We start from the raw sequence: 18,775 nt of genomic DNA on the forward strand, positions 1-18,775 counted from the left end.
GCGAGGCCACGCCCCCCGCGGTGCGGCACCATCGCCCTAGTAACCCGATGCTGAGTCGGGCGAGACCACCCTCGCGATGGGGGGGGGACACGGCCTGCGCTGCCGCCGCCGTTTCGCCGCCGCCGCCGAGCTCCGCGCCGCTCCGCCATCACACCGCTGGTGCTCCTCTTCGGTGCACACCGGAGGAAGGGCGCGGGAGCAGGGGTGGCGGGGTAGTGAGCGGCGGTGAGCCCTCTGGTTCCCCCCCCGGGCCGGCGCGGGGTTGGTCGGGCCCGAGAAGATGGCGTCAGGGCGCGGTGAGTGCGCTGGGCCCGATCCCGCGGGTGGTGCGGAGCGGAGCGGAGCGGGCAGGGCCGGACCCCACCGGACCGGACCCCACCACACCGGAGTGCCCGCTCCGCTCCACCCCGCTCCGTCCTTATTCGCGGTGGGCCCCGGGCCGGTCGCGGTGCCCCGGTTGGCGCGGGTGTGAAGGTGTGCCCGGCCCTGCACGTGCCCACGCGGGGCCTCGTTGGGCTGCGGTGCTCCCGCGTTCCCGCAGCTCCCGGTTCCTTCCCTCCTCCCTTACCCAGGCTCGGCCCCGGGGATGCCGGCGGGGACAGGGCCCCCGCGGTGCAGCCACTGGGAGCGGGTGTTCCGGCAGAGCCTCGCGGTGCCGCCGCACGGCCGGCGCAGGAGGGTGCCCCCGGCGCGCCCCGTGCCCTTCTGCTGCGTCCTGAGGCACCTCGAAGGGGCCGCCCTCAGCCAGGTACGTGTGAGCCGTCATTAATCGGCCTTAATTATAGCATAGGTGAGTGCCCTGCGCAGAGGAGCTGCGGCTGCCCCATCCCTGGCAGTGCTCAAGGCCAGGTTGGACACAGGGGCTCGGAGCAAGCTGCTCCAGTGGCAGGGGTTGGAGCTGGATGAGCTTTAAGGTCCCTTCAACCCAAACCAGTCTTGTTTTTAAGCTAAAACCTCTGTATGACACTTTAAAAGTGAATTATTTGTTCCCCCTCCCTGCTGTTAACAAAGCATGTTCTGCAGATTGGGCATGCTGAGATGGGTGTTCTGCAGTGGGGCTGATCCTGTCGTGCCTTGCAGGGAGCTGAGTACCAGCTGCGCCTTTCCCTCTTCGATGCCACCTACCACCACTTCTTCGGCAGGACCTGGAGGAGCAGCCTTCGAGTTGCCCGTGCTGCCCCATCGTGCCTGGCCAAGGCGGTGTTCAATGAGGTGAGTGCAGGGGAAGCTCCAGCAGACCTGGGAATGGGCAGCAATCCATCAGGGAATGGATGGAGCTGCAGGAGCAGGGTCCATGGAGGGAGGTTTTTAATGCATGAAGGGAAAAGTTGCTTTTGCTGGAGTTGAGGCCAGAGCTGCTCTGCTTTGATGCTGGTTTCCCTCTTCAGTGTGGAGCTCTGGGGTCCCACTATCAGCATGCTGTAGCCAGGAGTCTTTCAAACACAGCGTGAAGCATGCACAGGCTCTGCCCCTTGTCTGCTGCTGATTCTTTGCAGTGATTTGTTCTGCATGCAGGCAATGGAACCAACCCATTTTCCTTCCTGGCACTACCCAATCCTTTGCCCAGGTTGCACCCAGACACTGCCCAATTATTAAGTTTTAATGGAACTCTTTATTAAGCTTTATGTGATGGAAAGCTTTATTAAGCGTTGTTTAATGGAAAGCTTTATTAAGCGTTTGCTGGAACGGGGAAGCTGAGGTCTTGGGCTGCTTCCAGGGCAGCCCGGGAGCCGCGGTGTGCGGCCCCGTGCTGCCTGCTGCGCTCAGGGCTGGCAGCAGAGAGCAGTGTTTGCTCACGAGTGGGAAGGAAGGGAAGGCGCAGCCACCCTCTGGCACAGCGCTTCCCTCTCCTTACCTAGGAACCAAACTCATCCAGTGATGCCGCTGACAGCGGCAAACGGGGGTGCCCCTTATCGGGGAGACCCCACCTCCCCAGTGCTGCAGGTGAGGTGCAGCATGGGTTAGTGCTGTGTTCCTTCGTTTATTTATGCCAGTAGCAGTATCTGAGAGGCATTGACGTGTGCATTTCTTCCCCAAGTGCTTTAGTTCTCCTCTGACCCCTGCTTTTTTGAAGAGGGATGGAGAAAAACCAGGGCAGGTCAGGGTGACCCTGGTGGGGTTTAGAGGAGAGGACCGTGCTGTCACAAGCCACTGTTGATGCTGACAGGGGGGACAGCGAGCTTGGTTTTACAGCGGAGCTGCTGCAAGGGCTCCCTGGCTCTGCAACCAGAGGTCATTATTGCGGTGTTTTGCAATAAAAGATAATAGAATAGCGATTTATTTCCCTGGGTTGATGGGGTAATGTCTCTCTCCGTTATCCTTTCCTGACAGCCGGTGATTACGGTAAAACGTTTTCCCTGGGACACTGCGGTAATGAGTCTTTAATAGAAAGAAGAACCTAGCCTTAAATCTTGTCCTGAGGAGGTGACCTGTGTCCTGTCCCCTCCTGCCTGCAGGTCCAGGCCACCCCTGTCTCTGCTCCCCACACTGGGTTGGGGTATTCTGACTCCTTTGGCTGCCCTGGTGTGGGGCTTGCCCTGCTTTTCCTGGCTCTGCAGCCTGTGAGTTACTCTGGAAAATGGGTGTTAGCAACAAAAAAAAGGAGGGAAAACAAAAGTTGATGATGTTTGGGGTTTAAGGGGGTTGAGATCTGGGGTCATTTGCCATGAGCTTCTCTCTAGAAGTTTTAGTGGATGTTCTGGTTATGCTGTTGGCTGTCCCAATGCCACAGGCATTGCTCTGCAGCAGGCTCCACCAGCTCTGCAGTACCCTTTCTCTCTCCTTTCCCACCCCAGACCATTTACTTCCACACCTCCTTGAACCACCCTGGCATTGCTGCTGTTGTGGAAGTGGTGGCAACAACCAAGAAAGAGGATGGGAGCTCTCAGCATCTCTCCTGTGGCTTTGGAGTCATCCCTCTGTTCGGCAGCGGGCCGGAGGTGAAGGACCTGGCCACCAAGGACAAAGTGTAGGTGTCATTGCCTTGCTGCTGCGTGATGGGGGATGCTGGGCATCGGGGTGGCAACGTGCATGGCTGCTTTGAGGGGAGGAAGGGTGGTCCTGGGGCTACAGAAACAAAGCCAGCATTTAGAAACCTGGAGTTCTTCACTGATGGAGAAGCAGCAATGGGTTTGTCACTGATGCCCTATCCTTAAAGGACAGGGTTTCAGCACGGGTGCAGAGTAGGCAGGTGGCCTCTGACTGTGAGCAGAGGCATTGTGGAAGAGGGAGGTGTGCTTCAGGGTGGATTTACGGACTGTGTGCTCTTTGCTTTCAGGCTGAAGCTGTACCATGGGACGCCCCGTGCCTTGCTGCACCCACGCTTTCAGGAGCCCATGGAAAGTAAGCAGCAGCAGGATGTGGTGCCTTGCTCCTTTCTTGGTGGCCTCTCTTACCCACATGAGTGTTGATATTACATGTGGTCCATATGTAGTGCTAAGTGGACTTGCCTTACTGCTAGGTAGGAAAAGCCTGGCTGGGCAAACCCAGGTTTTCCTTTGCTCCCAGCATGTGTATTCCTGGATAATAACTTCAGCAGTGGTGCTGTGAGGCTGTCTCCACACCTTTGATCATTTTGGGATGTTTTCTTTTCTTCAGAGAACAAATACCTGACGGTGATGGAGAAGAGCCACCTGCAGTACACCCTGAAGCCCCACCAACCCCTGGAGATGATATCTCACCTCCTCCCTGAAAACCTTCCAGTGTCTGGGCTGCAGAACATTCCCGGCTTGCTGCCAGTGTGCGGAGACACGAGTAAGGGCTCCTTCCCTTTCCCTGCTGCTTTTGGCTCTGGTGCCCCCCTCATCCTGGTGACATCTCCCTGGCCACAGCGTAACCTGTGGCCACCACCTTGTCTTTTCAGGTGGCTGCTTGCAGAAGCCCCAGCTGATGAAGCCGGTGACCTGCTATCTGGAGAGGCTGTCTGTCTGTCTGTACCCTTCCCTGGAGGAGTTTGAGGAGGAGCTGCTGGACTTGCTGAACAGCGATCGCTTGCTGCAGGTACTGCTGGTGCAGTTAATCAGGGGAAAGCCTGATGCACGAGCAGTGAAGCTGGTGCTTCATTTATGGGTGGAGTGGAAAGGTTCAGCTAAAAGGTATTTGTTTTGCTTAAAGTCCCTGATTTTCTTTGCTGTACAAGCCTTCTCCTTGCTTTACTGCTGGCTGAGCACACAGGTGCTCTCTGTAGGCTTTGTTTTGAACATCCAGGCACTAATAAGCAGAACTTGAGTTTGGGGAAATGCAAAGACAAGATGCAGAGCGCACTGAGTGTGTCTCTTTAGGAACAGGACCGCTGGCCAGATCCTTTATTTGCCATAAAGATGAACGATTTTCATATTCATCAGCCACCATGGGGGTGGATCCTGCTCTGAGTTTCCGACAGGTTGCCTGAATTTCCTGGCTGTGGGCGGCCTGGGGAGGGATGCTGTGCCTCCTCACTACCCCAGCTGAGAGCCTGCCTGTCGCAGGCTAACGCCGCTCCGGATGGCGATGGGATGGTGGTTCGGGAGCGGCGGCTGCACGTCGGTGTCCACAACGGGCTGCGCTTCGTCCAGGCACCGCAGGTGGCTGTGCTGGTGCCGGAGGCAGAGGCAGCACGGGGTGGCTGCACGGGGGTGCCCAGCTCCGGAGCCAGGTAAGGGGGAGGCCATCCACTGCTTGTGCTGCTTCCCTCCTGCCTCGTGCATTGCCCACAGTTCCTCTCCATCCTGGCGCAGGGGTGCAGGTCAAGCCCTGGTGCTGAGGAGCCGCATCCACCTCAGTGAGCTGGTGCCTCACCCGGCCTTCGGGATCTGCTTCCAGCTGGAATATGTCTTCTGCAGCGCGGGGAGAGCCGGTGGGAAGGTAGGGCAGAGTGTGTGCACTTCATCCTGTATTAAAGCTGGAGATATGCTGCTGGGGAGTGAATCCCCATTGAGGAACTCCATCCTCTGCCCTTGTTTTGGCACCCTGCAGCCTCAGGACACTGCAGCTCCTGCTGCCTGACAAACGGCCCTGCAAAGTATCCAGGTGCTTTCTGCAGCAAATATCCTGCAAATGGGCTGTTGAATCATTTTAATTACATGTGGATCCATTTCTCCGCCGTGTATATGGAGAAATGTGGCCTGCAGCAGTCCCATCATGTTCTGGGAAGCTAATTCGGAACATTTCAGCTTTTTTTTTTAATTTAAAAAAGGATTTTCTTTACAATTTAGCATTTCTGCTGAGAAGAAGTTAACCCCTGAGCTTCAGCCTGAGGTTCTCTGCATGTTAAAGCCAGACAAAGCCTCTGTATTGACTGCAGAGGCCAGGCTCGTTAATGCCTACTTACCGATCATTAACGTGTATTGTAACCTTGCTGGAGGCTAAACCCAGCTTAAAGAGCTGTTCAAGTGTGCCCTCCAGAGCCCCTTTGCTGTCGGAGCCATCGCCTCCTTGGTGCCACTGAATCCATGGCTGTGGGTTAGGATTCACTGATGTCCCTGCTAAGATGCTCACTGCAGGAAGTGACCTCTCTTGGGGGACAAATGGGTTTTACAAAGTGGAACACGTGTCAGGCCAGAGGGATTTGGGTCGAGGCAGGAAGGAGGAGCTGAGGTTTGCTGTTGGAAGTTCTGTGTTGGGCTCAGCTCCTTTAGGAAGCTGAGAGCCGAGGCCCCCACAGGGATTTGGGGCTGCAGCTGCAGTTGTGTGCCGTGGGCAGAGCAGTTAATCCCAAGGCTGGTGTGGAGCTGATCCCCTTGTCCTCAGTGCTATAATTAGCAGGCTATGAGGGTGATTGCAGGTGCTGGCAAAGACCTCTCGGTTCTCTCCTGCACCTCTCCTTTGGTTTGAGGGGAGGCTGTGGTAAGTGGAAGCCTTTACGCTGCCTTTCCCGTCTGCCAGGAATGGGGGGCTCAAATATATCCCTTAATGCAGTATGCTTGAGGTGGGGGATTAGAGCCCTTTGGTACTGATGGCTCTGTCTCAGCTTATGTGTGCTAAATACCTGCAAGGGCTGAAAACCCTGCTGGTTTTGAAAAGCATCCTATTGTGCTTTTACCTTGTAGCAGCATGATTCTGTGGTGATCCATAACCTAGAGGTGTAGTGCCTTGTGGGTGCAGGGGTGAGATAGGATTACTTGGGGTGTGGGTGCCTGCAGGGAGGGAATAACATCAGCAGCGGGCTGGGTAAAGGGGGTAAGTGCAAGGAAAACCAGAGCACCCATGGGGTAGGGTGGCATAGGGCTTACAGGGAGAAAGGGGGATTCATACCTGCATGCCCTGAGTTTGTGGTCAGGTGTCAGAGGTGAAATCACATAGGAGGGCACCAGTTCTGCTGGCAGAGGGGACAGAAGCAAACCTGTATGGATCCACATCCCTCTCCATCAGAGAAGCACTCCTGGTCCTCCTGGGAGCCTGAAAGGGATGGGAGCAGAAAGATGCAGTTGTATTGGGGGGGGAAATAGGTGCAAGAAGAGAAGGTGCTGGAAAGCAGAATGTCTCCAGGATGGGTTGACGGGGAGCGGGTTCTGCGGGGTGGGAAGACGTGGCTGGAGGTGAGACCCTGCTTCCTCCATCCTAGAGGCAACTGGGGGTGCCCGTTGCTCACCGGGCTCCGTGTGTTCCGCAGGCCCTGGCTGGCAGTGCTCGCGGTGAGGCAGCCGACATGCGCTCCGTGCGCTGGGCTCTCTGGAGCCCTGAGCTGGCTGCTGGTGAGGCGGACGTGGCGCTGCCCCTGCGCGGTGGTGCCCGCCGCGGCCCCTGCCAAACCTTGGTGTACCGCGCCCCGCCGGGCAGCAGGAGCTCCTGCAAGGTGAGGGATGGATCTGGGGGTGCTGATGGGGCTTGGGCAGGCTTGGTGTGAGGGGGGCTCTTTGCCAAGACCTTGGTAAGTGCCCAGGCAGCTCCCTGCATGTCTGGGGATGGGTGGAGAGGGATGGAAGGAAGATTGCCCCCCCTTGCTCGCCCCCCTTGCTCGCCCCCCTTGCTCGCCCCCCTTGCTCACGAGCTCTACACTGGTGGAAGTGCACTGGGTGTCCAGTGCTGCTTGACTTCAGTTCCTGCAGACGTACTGTAAGAAGTGTTTAACTCCCAGGTTCAGGGGAAGCACGTGGAGTCCGGGACTGTCCGATTCCGTGTTTCCACGGATTGGGAAGAACACGTTGTAACTGCTGCAGAGAGCCAATGCAAGCACAGGGACGAGTTGGAGAAGCCTCCCACGCCGTCGCCGAGTGAGTGTTTTCCAGATCGCTGACATTTAAAACGCAGAGTGTGGTGCTGGTGTCTGCTCGGGGGGGGAACACGGCCCCAGCGAGGGGCAGCGAGCAGCTTGTGAATTACCAGGAGGAACCAAGATCCCACTGAGTTGCCTTCAGCTCTCCCTTTAACTTGCCAGTGTCCCCTGTGGGAGTAGTGCTGCTCCATGTGCAGGATCCTCAGCCTGCTCCCGTTCTGGGTCACTCTGATGGCGTTTAGGCTCATGTTCCCAGCACCTGGAAGAGCTGGATGGGTGCAGCAGTTGCTCTCTGGCAGTGCTGCTTTCATCCATCTGGACTCAGAGTCCCTTCAGACATGAGGATAGGAGAAATGTGAGTTACAGGGTGAGGGGAAGAAACCATCTCATGGTGCTGCCAGTGCCTTTCCAGGGAAAGCTGGATGGGGGTGTGTGTGTGTGTGTGTGTGTGTGCAGGAGTGCATCTATCCCTGGTGCCGGGGTGCCAGGTCTGCTGGCTGTGTTGGAGAGAAACCTGCCGTTGGTGTGGGTTTGGGCATGGAGCTGAGTCTGGCCTCCTGGAAATCCTCTCTGGCTTCTTTCCATGTAATCCTGCCTGTTGTGACCGATGGGAAACCAACTTCCCTTTCTGCAGCATTGCTGCTGCTCTGCTTCCCACACAGGTCTTGCTGTGAAGCTCCAGGTACCCGGCGGTGCTTAAACACATTTATGGGTTTATCCAGCTCCCGGTGAGCAGGCGGTGCCAGCCCACGGGTCGGGGCGATGCTGGCGCATGGATGTCTGTTCCCATGCCAGCCCTGGTGCTGCCGTGCCTTCCACGAGATGGCAGAGTGGCACCATGGCTTTGCTGCAGGCAGTGCTGGCTTCCCGCTGGTGAGGAGCCGGGTTTGCTGGTGTAAGGGGCTCTAGAGCAGAAAGCTTCAGGTGAAGTGAAGGGGTCTGGGGCTGTGCTTTAGGCTCCCTGTGGCATTGCTGCTGGTGCCTTCCTGGTGCTGTTTGAAAGGTTTTCCTGGACACCTTTCAGCTGGCAGTGGCCAGGATGGGGAGTTGCAGTGTGAGGAACCAGTGTGCTTCCAGCCCAGCACTGGGCTCATGTGCTCCAGCCTGGGGAGAGCGTGCTGGAGCAGGGATGGGGTGCCCAGTGTGGGGAGATGCTCTGGTAAGGTGATTCTAGGGGATGAGCTGAGAGGTGTTTTCCTGTCTCTGGGGATAGGTGGCACTGGGAAGTACAGTGGTGATCCCATGAGGTGAGTGGCCACACGTGAGAGCCAGCCTGCACCCCGAACTGCTGGAGGAGCGTTTGGTGAACATTTTTGTAGAGCTCTGTTGGAAAACATGCTGCCATCTGGCCCCTTTGGCCAGGGGAGGCCAAGCACATCATCCATCAGCTCAGCTGCAGGTGGTGCTGATGGATCTGTCCGTCGTCTCTGAACACTGACCCAAGCCATCCTCATGGAAGGAAACCACTATTGTAGATGCAAGGAAGGCAGGGTGGTTTCCTTTGCACAGCAGTCAGCATGAGATAGCTGGAATACACACAGTAGTGGAAGCAAAATGAGGTCTCTGCATCACATGGATGCAGAGATGGAACATCTGTGTCCCCGGTCCGCTCTGAAGGGCCCACGGCAGAGAGAGCTCTGTTGCGCTGGCACACGAGCTGAGCAAATCCAAACACGATGGTGCTTGTACCATTCTGGGGCACAAAAGGCTGAAGAGAGTGACAAGAAAACAGAGGAGCAATGAAAACCTTAAAGTATCTTCAAACTTTCACGTCTCATTAAGCATCCAGCTTAGGCAGCGCCGCGTGGCCGCAGGGAGCTGCGGCACCGTCTGGGGATGCTGGAGCTGGCTGCCTTTTGCAGCAGAGTTAGCCTAATTCCCAGCAAAATAATGGATGGATCTGGAAATATGCTACTTACCCCTGCAGGCAACAGGGTTATTGGAAAAATAAGTCAAAGCAGTGGCTGAGCGATGCTGGCTGCCTCGCTGAGCTGGCTTCACCCCCGACATTCAGATAGGCTGGTGGGAGATTGAGGGGTGCTTGGTGGTGGAGGGGACAGCAGTGACAGAGGGTTCATTTGAGCATCAGTCCTGTCCCTCTCTGCAGGTCTGGTGGCTCTGCCGACGACGGTGGCCTCCCCACGGGGACCGGGGGTAAGTGCCATGGACACAGGTGGTGGGTCACGGCGTTCCCAGGGGATGTGCTCCCGGTCCCATCCTCTTCCCTGGCTCCTGCAGCCAGGAGGCACTAAACATCCTGCTCAAATCCACCTCCTCCAGGGCAGCAAAACAGATCCTGCCTACATGCTGGGCAAGGTTCCCTGAGCTCTTTTCATGCCCCAGATGTACCTGTAAAGGCAGTTCTGGTTTGTGTCAGCCCAGATTTGCTGGGTACTCTTACTCCCCGGTACATGGTGACAGTGATGCATGACTTCTTGTGGAGCTGCTGGGATTTAAGGAGAGCTGTGAATACAGAGATCCCTCTTTATGCCTTTTTTGTCTTGTATCTTGATGCAGGGATCAATGCACACAAGTATTTTTTGATGAAATGAAATGCTTTGTGAGTCCGCATTAAGCAGTTTGAGCTTCCTGCTGCATTTTCTCATCTATTTGCCAGGGAGGGCGCAGCAGCTGAAGAGGAAGCAGAGGTGCAAACCCTCCGGCGACCAAGCTGTCCTGCTTCTCGGCACAGAAGAGCTGCTTTACCATAGAGGGGCCAATGCAGGGCTCTCATTCTCTCTGCTCTCCTCCCCAGCTATCGGTGTCCCAGCTGTCAGTGTCCCCACCACGGGCTGGGCGCCGGTCCCTGGTGCCACCGGCCCGTGGCTCCCGGTGCGACGGTGGCATCACTCACCTGGAGGCTGACCTGAGCCTGCCAGACCCGGGGCACTGCGCTGGGGACCAGTTGCAGGCGCTGCCCTTCACCCCGCTGCAGGTGCCCATTGCTGCCGTGGGGCTGCAGGCAGGCAGGTGATGCTCGCTGTCCCTCCCCTGTGCTCCTGTGCCCCCATTGCCCAGCCCATTGGGGTCCCCTGCGTCTGCCTCTGCACAGCTCACCCTTGTTTCTCCATCAGCTCCCACACGGTGCTGTCCCGTGCCTCCCTGGCGCGCCTGCACGCTGCCGGCTTCCCGGAGATCCTGGACCACAACCAGGAGCCGGTGGAGATCTCAGAGCCGGCGGACCCGGCGAGTTTGAGCCTGCAGCTGGAGGAAGCCGACCCTCTGCAAGGGAATGAGATAATCCTGCAGTTCCTGGCTTTTGGCAGGTGGGGTGGCAGCGCTGCTCGTGCCTCCTGTGGGCAGATCCCAGGGGGAAGCGTCCTTCCCACCCAGGCCATTTCCCTCCTTGAACAGAAGTCCTTGCAAGGAGCTGCTTCCTCCAGCAGCTGCCATGGAGGCAGAGCCCTGGAGAGCTCTCGTCCTTGACGATGTTCTTGTCCTTCCTGGACTCTCTTAAATCATACTCCAGTTCCTTCGGCTGTGTCCGTTAGCCACAATGTGGTGTAAAAGCTGCTTAATGCAGGGCTTCTCCATAAATGCAGATGGAATTGAGAATGTTGGCACCTACGGGGTGGCTTTGGCTGGATAAAGCTGCACTTGTGGTTTTCCTGTGCATGGCAGCATGCTGTGTGAAGGTAAAGCGTTGTCTTTGCTGGGCTCCTGTGTCGTAGCATATGTCAGGAGACAGCTGGAATTACAAAGCTTTTTGGAAAGGCAAGGCAAACCGTATGCCTGTCTTCAAAGGAGTCCCAATACTTGTGATGCTGCCAATCATCTCTTGTTCTTTTACCTCTGCGTGTGTGCCAAACACACAAAGAGCTTGTGATGGGGAGGCAGTGCCGTGCCATGAACTAACCCACCCCATTCTCTCCTCAAGGGATGCTCGGGGCAGTGTGGAGTGGACGTGGCCAAGGACCATCTTCCTCACATTCCAGTTCTACCGCTTCCCACCCGTCACCACACCACGGCTGCAGCTGGTCAGCATGGAAGGGGGGCCAGGCTCCGGGCTGGCTGTGCCAGCACAGCTCCTTGTCCGGGTGAACAAGGATGGGACCCCCAGCACTGGTAAGCTCTGGTTTGTAGTATGTGGCTGCTCCTCTTCATCAGTCAGATTTGGGCTTGTCCCTGGGCTGAGGAATGGGCTGGTGTCTGCTTTAATAGCAAACCTTTGCTAATACACCAGCATTCCGAATGTCCTGTGTTGGAAGTAAAGCCCTGGTAGGTGCTGGGGGTGCAGTCAGCATCCTGAGGCTGCTGGCTCTGGTGACTGAGTTCCTTCGATAAGAAAGGCAGCACATGAGCTCTGCTCTGCTCAGAGTGAGCAGCTCTGATCCTCCTGGCTGAAAGCTTTTCTTTGTTTCTTTGTGTCTTGTTCCATTCTGGTCCCAAGGGACACCGTAGGCACTTGTGGCTGATGAAGCTCTTTCTCCATGTGGGGCTGTTAATGGCCATGAGAGGGGGAGTCTGTGCACACCATGTGTTTGTGGGAGGGTGCCAATCCCAGGGGACCTTGGACCTTGCTGATTGACCAGCGGGTTCATTAAGCAGAGGAGATGGGGTGTGTGACACCCAGGTTCCCCAGAGCAGAAGAGCCCCTGTGTCCCAGCTGATGTGCCCAAGGAAGCTCCGTGTCCATGGCGATGCCGTGTCTCGCAGGACTGCCGGGCTTGCAGCTGAAGTACATGGTGGATCCTGCTTTCCTGCGTGCCGGGGAGCAGCGCTGGTTCCTGCGGTACCTGGCTGAGCACAGCCTCCAGGTGGACATCTGGGATGGAGACTCCCTGCTCCTCGTTGGGTCTGCTGCTGTTAAACTGGAGGTATTGGTTAAACTGGAGGTCTTTGCCCATAAGCCTTCAGGACTGCTGATGTTGGAGACCCTCTCCTTAGCGTGCAGGGGTGTTAAGGAAGAGCCTGACTTTTCCTTTGGTCCTGTGTTGAGATGCTGTTGCATTTCCCTCGCGTCTTTAGTAATCGAGTTGCTGTCAGCTCCTCTGTGTAACTGAGACTGATGTCAGCCTGACAAGCCCCTGATTGCAGAATTTGTCATCTTTACCTTGAAAGTGATGGCAGGACGTTAATTTTCTGACTTCTCTGGAGCTCCTGCAGTATCCTAGGGCTGAAACCCCAGACCTAGGACATGGAGACATCCCTACCCAGACCCCTTAACCCCGCAGACCTCCCCACTAACTCATTACCCGTTGTCCTCAGCCCCTCCTGCGCCAGGGCCGAGGAGCAGTCAGGACACACCATGAGCTGGAGGTGGCCACGACCGAGTATGAGCCAGATGCAACGGTGATGGGCCAGGAGGCTCTCCGGCATGGTGCCCTGCGGCCCCTCGGTGTGCATGTGGTGGTGAGGGGCCGCCTCCACCTCTGCCTGGCCAATGTTGGTAAGAGCCTGCTGCTCACACAGCCAAAAGGCTTGAATGCTGCACCGGTGGCATGTGTCCCTTGCTGGGTAACTCCTGTCCCAGCATCAGCATAGTGCCATGGGCAGGGCCATAATGCTCCTGGTTGTGCCTGTGGTCCCTGCTCGGCTTACAAGTGCTGGCACAAGGCTGTGGGGAGGCTGGTGGTGCGGGCACAATGCCATGTGTTTAGGTGCTAGCAAGCAGCATGGGGTGAGGGAGAAGCGTGCTGTATACATGGCTGTACCTGATGGAAAACCACGCTTGTAAGAGCGTTAGTCTTCCCAGAACCTGCTGGCTGCTTCTATTTTATATATTTAATTCCCTGTCCTATAAATGTGCGGTGACTAAAATCTTATCTTCTGAAGAAAGATTAGCTCCATTAGAAGATACCTGAAATCGTCATTTCCATACTTGCCTGCAAAGGGATGATAAGCTCCTGGGAAGGAGAATCTGAGATCCAAACCCAGGGAGAGGTTTAGTTCGCACCCCGTGAAAGAAAGAGAGGAAGCAAAGATGCTGCAGCAGGGCAGCAGCCACGCTTTGGTGGTTGGTTGTTTTTCCCTGCATCCTCTTCTGTTAATTTCAAAATGCTGTTGTTAAAAGCAGGATTCAAAAGCACCTGAAGGATGGTGATGGCATTTGTTGGCTGGGGAAATACCTGTCAGATTTAGAGCTTTGTCCAGCTCTGCTTGGCATGGCCTTTGTGGATGGCACTGTGCTGATGCTGCTCTGTCTCTGGGCTGCACGGTGGTACCTGCTCTGGAGGGAGCACTGCTGGGCTCACAGAGCATCGCTGGCAACCAGAGTTTGCTCCTGCTTTAACCCGTTACAGGGCTGCAGTGAGGGTAACAGTGAGAACCAGATGGTTTCTGCTCACCTCATCTCTGCTTGTGGCAGGTCACTCATGCGAGGACACCCCAGGACAGCTGCCATCCCCGCTGCTGTCCCGCTCCCGCATCGTGCCCATGCCGGATGGCGCTGCCAACGGTGAGTCCTGGGTGGGTTTGGGTCGGCACAGTCAGTGCCAGCGCTTTGCCCCTCTCTGTTGCTCCCCTCCATGCCCCTGCAGCATCGCAGGGGTCCCTCATGGTGCCATGGTGCTGTCTGCCCGCAGGCGGGCGGGTGTCTCGGGCACGGAGGCTGGTGGATGTGGATGGGGAGCTGGCGGCCGTGCTGCGCAGCCGCTGGCCGGAGGCAAGGGTGGCCCCTCCAGCAGCACCCAGCGAGGCCGCGGCCGCCCGCCGGCGCAAGCTGCGGCGCATGGCGCTGGTGCGGCAGCAGGAGGATGCTGGTGGTGGGAGGACGCCGCAGCTCACGGTGAGGAGAGGGACCCCAGGGGCTGGGGATGCTGCGGTGGCACCGGGTTTATGGTTCCCTCCCTCCCTCCCCAGCAGGGCTGGCCGGAGCAGCGTGCCCGGCACGCGCGGGACCTGCAGATCATCGACGCCTACCGGGAGCACACCAAGGGCGAGAGCATTTCCCAGATGCTCAGCCAGGCCATCACCGTCACCCGCACCGTGCACGCTGTGCTGGGGACAGCTGAGTTCTTTGAGTTCACCCTGAAGAACCCCTATGGCATCCAGCACACTGTGACCATCGAGGTTGACCACCCTGAGCTCAGGTGGGGGCCAAAGCGGGGTCTCCTCTCTGTGTGTGGGGTGATGCCAGGGTGACACTGGCTCCTCACCAGCACCTCTGCCACTCGCTGCCCCAGTGTCATACTGGACCCAAGGGAATGGCGGCACTTCAAGGAGCTGACCAAGAGCGTTACACCGGTGGAGGAGGAGATGTTCCACCTCCGTGATGACCTCAGGCCTCAGGTCTACCTGCGCCCCAACGAGACTGTTCGCATCCCCTTTAAATACCAGACCTTCTGTGCAGACCCTGCTGTCGTGGCAGCACAGGTTAGGTGCTGAGCGCCCTTCTGAGCTGTTCCTGGTAGGAAGTGTTTCCCTTGGCTGTGTTTTCCTGTGCAGTGGTTCTGTCTCAGGTAGCACTGTGCAGCTATGGCAGTGCTGCATCCCGAGGCAATCCGCTCTTGTACCCCGCAGGGACCAGCAGGGCTGGGTGCCGGTGCTGACACAGCCATCCGTTCCCTAGGGAAAAGTGGAGCCGGGCAGACAAAGCACATCCAGGTGAGGGAGCCGGGGGAAAGGGGCTGTGCAGGAGAAGGAGCATCACTCCTGCAGAACTCCATCCTTCTCCTTCCGCCCTCTGGGACAGGTTTCCTTCCAGGTGAGAGGGGGGAAGCCCATCGCGCTGCTGCGGGTGAAGGTGGAGCCGCAGCCCCATGTGGTGGACCAGACCTTCCGCTTCTACCACCCCGAGCTCACCTTCCTGAAGAAGACCATTCGGCTGCCCCCCTGGCACACCCTCCCCGGTGAGCCTGTGGCTCTTTGTTGTTAAGCTACCACCCCTGGCTCATAGGGATGTGGCAGTAAGGTGCATGAGCATCCAGAGAGCACGTGGGTGCTTCCTTGGGCTCCTTGCTTGCTCTTTATCCACCTGCCAGCATTAATTTTATACCCAGTTCTCTGTACCAGTACAGCCATACACTGAGAGGGTTACAGCGTAAGGGGTCCAGGTCTATGGCTGCATGGGGTGCAGGGTAGCAAGCACAAAGTGCTGAATATAGCTTCATCTCTGGGTCTCTCCACAGGCACACCAGTGGGGATGCAGGGTGGGGAGCCTGAGATGTATGTCCGCTGCAGTGACCCAGACATCATTTGTGAAACCAAACCCATGGTACTGGTTCTGCTTTGGCATTGGTCCTGTGCTTTGTGTCCTCCCGCTGCGGGTTGGTTTTGTTGGCAGGGAAGTGCCTTGCACCCGTGCAGGGATGCTGATGTGCAGCCCCTGCTTTGGAACATGCAGCATGGGCTTCCTGGGCTTGCTTTGCAGCTTGGGGGGGGGGGGGTTAGGAAGGGAAACTGAACGTGGGCACAGTCTTTGCAGATGGTGATGGAGGGTGGTTGCTGATTGCCTGACACCCATTAGGATGGGAATTGGATTATGGCTTGTTAGAAAACTTGGGGAAATTTTGCCAAAATTTGATTACAGATGCAGACCTGGAATGCGATAGTTGTTTGTGTCCTCTTTTGTAATTAAAAATATTGGAAGAGCTCAGCCAAGCTCTATAATAACTTGATAACTTGGTTTAATGAGATGCAGACAGCATCTGCGTTCAGTAGCGGGTTTCCCTGATGGGAGGGAAGCCCCGGAGCTCTGGTTAGTGGGATGATGGTGAGGTTGGGATGATGCTCTGCTTTCTGCATGCAGGGGCCTGGGGAGCCACAGGACATCTTCTTAAAAGTAGCTGGAGGACCAAGCCCGCAGATCAAGAAGTTCTTTGTCGCTATTTACACGTAAGTACCAGAACCCCAAAAAGGTGAGAAACGGGTAGCTTCCACTGCCCTCCCGTTCCTGGCAGTGTTCAAGGCCAGGTTGGAGCAAGCTGCTCTAGTGGAAGGTGCCCCTGCCTGTGGCAGGGATTGGAACTGAATGAGCTTTAAGGTCCCTTCAACCTAAACCACTCTGATTCTGTGATCCTATGATTGCAGAGGCTGGGCAGGAGGCTTCCTGAAATGTTTGCAGCTCAGGTTCTCTTTTCCCCTAATCGCTCTCTGGCCAGTGCATCCTCATCATGCAGACAAGTGCCTTCTGCACCATCCTTGGGCAATGCTTTAGGAACGGGTGGGACTGAACCGGTTTCCTTCGAGGAAGCTCACTGCTTGCTCTAAGCCCCTCTCTGTGTCTCGGCCACAGGGACCCGTGGCTGGCAGCACCCATCCAGATCTGGCAGTTCTACCTGCACTCCCTGCAGCGCCTGGATGTGAGCTGCACAACCGGGCAGCTCACCCGCCTCTCGCTGCTGCTCCGGGGCACGCCGGCACCGCGCAGGGTGCAAGCCTTCACCTCCCACCCGCAGGAGCTGGAGGTAACCCTGGAGCTGGCCTGTGCCAGGCCATGGAATTCCCTCTGGGAAGCGGGGGGGAGCCAGCCGGCTTGGAATGACGAATAACCTACTGCGGCAAAGTGTTTGTGATAATTATCTTTTGATTAGGGCTGTCATGTGTAGGATCATGGGCAGGAATGCCCAGAGGGCAGATTATCTGCGTTAATGAGACTGTCAAGACTAACAATTTCTATAGGATTCCTAATTGCGGGTGTGAATAATAAAAGGCACAAACCCTCCAGCACTGTCCTATAAACAAAAGGAAAAGTCTCCCTGGGGAAGCCTGGGAGGGGAGGGAGTCCCCAGGCTGGGATGGAGCTGGCTTTCCTTGGCCAGCTCCCATCCTTCCCAACACAGAGCCAGTTGTGGTGTAGTCACATAGGAAAGTTCAGAGCAATGGGATCTCGTTTATGATCCAAGCTGGATGTAGTGTGATAGACCAACCCCATGTTGGTTTCTGCAGGTGGATCCGGATGGTGCCTTCCTTCTCCCTGCCAATGGCATCCAGGACCTGTATGTCGGTGTGAGGCCGCGGAGGGCCGGCAGCAGGTTCGTCTACCTCAACCTGGTGGACGTGGAGTCCCACCAGCTGGTGTCCTCGTGGCTGCTCTGCCTGGCCTGCAGGCAGCCCCTCATCTCCAAGGTACAGCCAGTCTCATGGTGGGAAAAGATGGGGATAGAGCTGGACCAGCAGTCGCAGTCTGGCTGATAACCCAGAGCAGGCTCCTGCTTCTCCCTCCCTTTCCGTTATGGGTGTTTTGGTGCTTGTCACCCTGAGGACATGTTTAGCCCCGGTGTGCTTGTATACTCTCACCCAGATCCCTGGTACAGTGTGTTTTGGGCTGTTCGGAAGGCAGTCCCATCAGCTGGTCAGTATCTCTGGTTGTGAGTTGAAAGTTGCAGCCTGCTGCTTTCCACGAGGCCTTGCCTCAAAGCTGGAAAATCAGATTCCTGGTAACGTGTTCCTTTAAAACATTTTCATGGAACCCTCAGGACCGGGGGGGGCTCAGATCAGTTTGAACTGATGCCCCAGCACATGGCCAAGTGCTGCAGGGTTATCTGAGGGAGCTCCACTGCTCTGCCCATGGACACCCATTAATGAGCTAGAGAATGAGCTGCCAGGACCCAGGTGCTCCCTGGCCCTTGGTCAGTCGGGCTTGTAATTGCTCCTCTGAGTACAGCGGTGCCAGCAGCAGCGTGAGGAGGATGCTTCTGCTTGGAGGTGGTTTCTTGGTACCTGCTGGCAGAGGCAGATGCGAGGTGTGGAAGGGGAGAGGAGGGGATGTGTGCTCCAGAACACTCTCCATGGTGTGCTGGCATGGGAGGCAGCTCCCCGGGGTTGTATTGGGGTTCCCTCTGTGCTGCTCCTGCTACGGTTTGTGTTCGTCCCGCAGGTGTTTGAGATCTCGCTGCCTGCAGGAGGTGGCAGAGGCTGCAACAAGCGCATCACCTACACCAACCCCTACCCCTCGCGCAGGCTCTACTTCCTGTGCACCAACCGGCCCGACCTGCTGCAGTTCAAGGAGGACTCCTTTGAGGTACGTGCCCCCCGCCTTGCCAGCCCCCTGCCCTCACCCCGCGGGGCCGTGCAGTGCATGCTGTGGTGCAGGGCGCTGTGTCCCGCAGGTCGCCGGTGGCGAGGTGTACACCATCGGCTTGCGCTTCTGCCCCAGCCAGAGCCCGGCTGAGGAGGAGATCCTGATTCACATCAATGACCACGAGGACAAGAATGAGGAGACCTTCTGCGTGAAGGTGCTCTACCAGTGAGCCTGGTCCCCTCTTCAAGCCACGAGGGCACCGGCATCCCCAGGCATTGCCATTGAGCGCTGGTGGTGCCACGTGGCTCCATCCACACAAAGCAGGGAGAGCGAATGTGTTTGTTACCACACAGGATGGCTTTATTTTTGTCAAGTGTTACTACGGTTTTAGGCATTTTTGGAATCTCTTTTTTTTTCTTTTTTTTTTTTAATGTAAAAAGTTTGCAGATTTGTGTCTGCGGGGTATTTTTAAAGTATTTTATATTCTGCAGTGAGTTTTGTATGCACTGAGGCCGTTTGCTGGAGTTTGGGGTATTTTTTTACTCATCCTTCCTCAATTAAACTTGCTGTGCAGCGCGGCAGAGCGTGGCAGCGTCTTCTTCCGTGGGAGGTGGAAGCCTTTGGAGTCCCCATCCTGCAGAGGCGACTGCTGCAGTGGCACCAGTCCCACGGTGGGGAGT

At 56.8% G+C, this 18,775-nt stretch overlaps 1 protein-coding gene across 1 annotated transcript; it reads left to right on the top strand.

Moving 5' to 3' along the window:
• The first annotated feature begins 190 nt into the window (after positions 1-190).
• Positions 191-18,329, top strand: NPHP4 (nephrocystin 4). Its single transcript, XM_062614517.1, has 29 exons — positions 191-296; positions 573-748; positions 1,081-1,212; positions 2,796-2,968; positions 3,278-3,342; positions 3,598-3,753; positions 3,863-3,999; positions 4,467-4,633; positions 4,716-4,842; positions 6,590-6,772; positions 7,061-7,190; positions 9,300-9,346; positions 9,948-10,162; positions 10,267-10,458; positions 11,070-11,257; positions 11,849-12,009; positions 12,401-12,581; positions 13,500-13,589; positions 13,672-13,919; positions 13,997-14,223; positions 14,317-14,506; positions 14,654-14,737; positions 14,826-14,982; positions 15,262-15,347; positions 15,882-15,967; positions 16,368-16,539; positions 17,021-17,200; positions 17,952-18,095; positions 18,184-18,329. Exons 1-29 carry the CDS (start codon positions 281-283, stop codon positions 18,322-18,324), a joined length of 4,251 nt encoding a protein of 1,416 aa, XP_062470501.1. The 5' UTR covers positions 191-280; the 3' UTR covers positions 18,325-18,329.
• The last annotated feature ends 446 nt before the right edge of the window (positions 18,330-18,775 follow it).

The sequence above is a fragment of the Pezoporus occidentalis genome, unplaced genomic scaffold (genome assembly GCF_034315485.1).
Source record: "Pezoporus occidentalis ecotype Australia unplaced genomic scaffold, CSIRO_AGI_Poc_V1 ctg176, whole genome shotgun sequence".
Lineage (NCBI taxonomy): Eukaryota > Metazoa > Chordata > Aves > Psittaciformes > Psittacidae > Pezoporus > Pezoporus occidentalis.

Bases quoted from the DNA above. Each gene is read 5' to 3' on its own strand.
- NPHP4 (XM_062614517.1), top strand. The intron at 11,258-11,848 runs GTAAGCTCTGGT...CGTGTCTCGCAG, and splicing joins GGATGGGACCCCCAGCACTG to GACTGCCGGGCTTGCAGCTG. The intron at 12,010-12,400 runs GTATTGGTTAAA...CGTTGTCCTCAG, and splicing joins CTGCTGCTGTTAAACTGGAG to CCCCTCCTGCGCCAGGGCCG.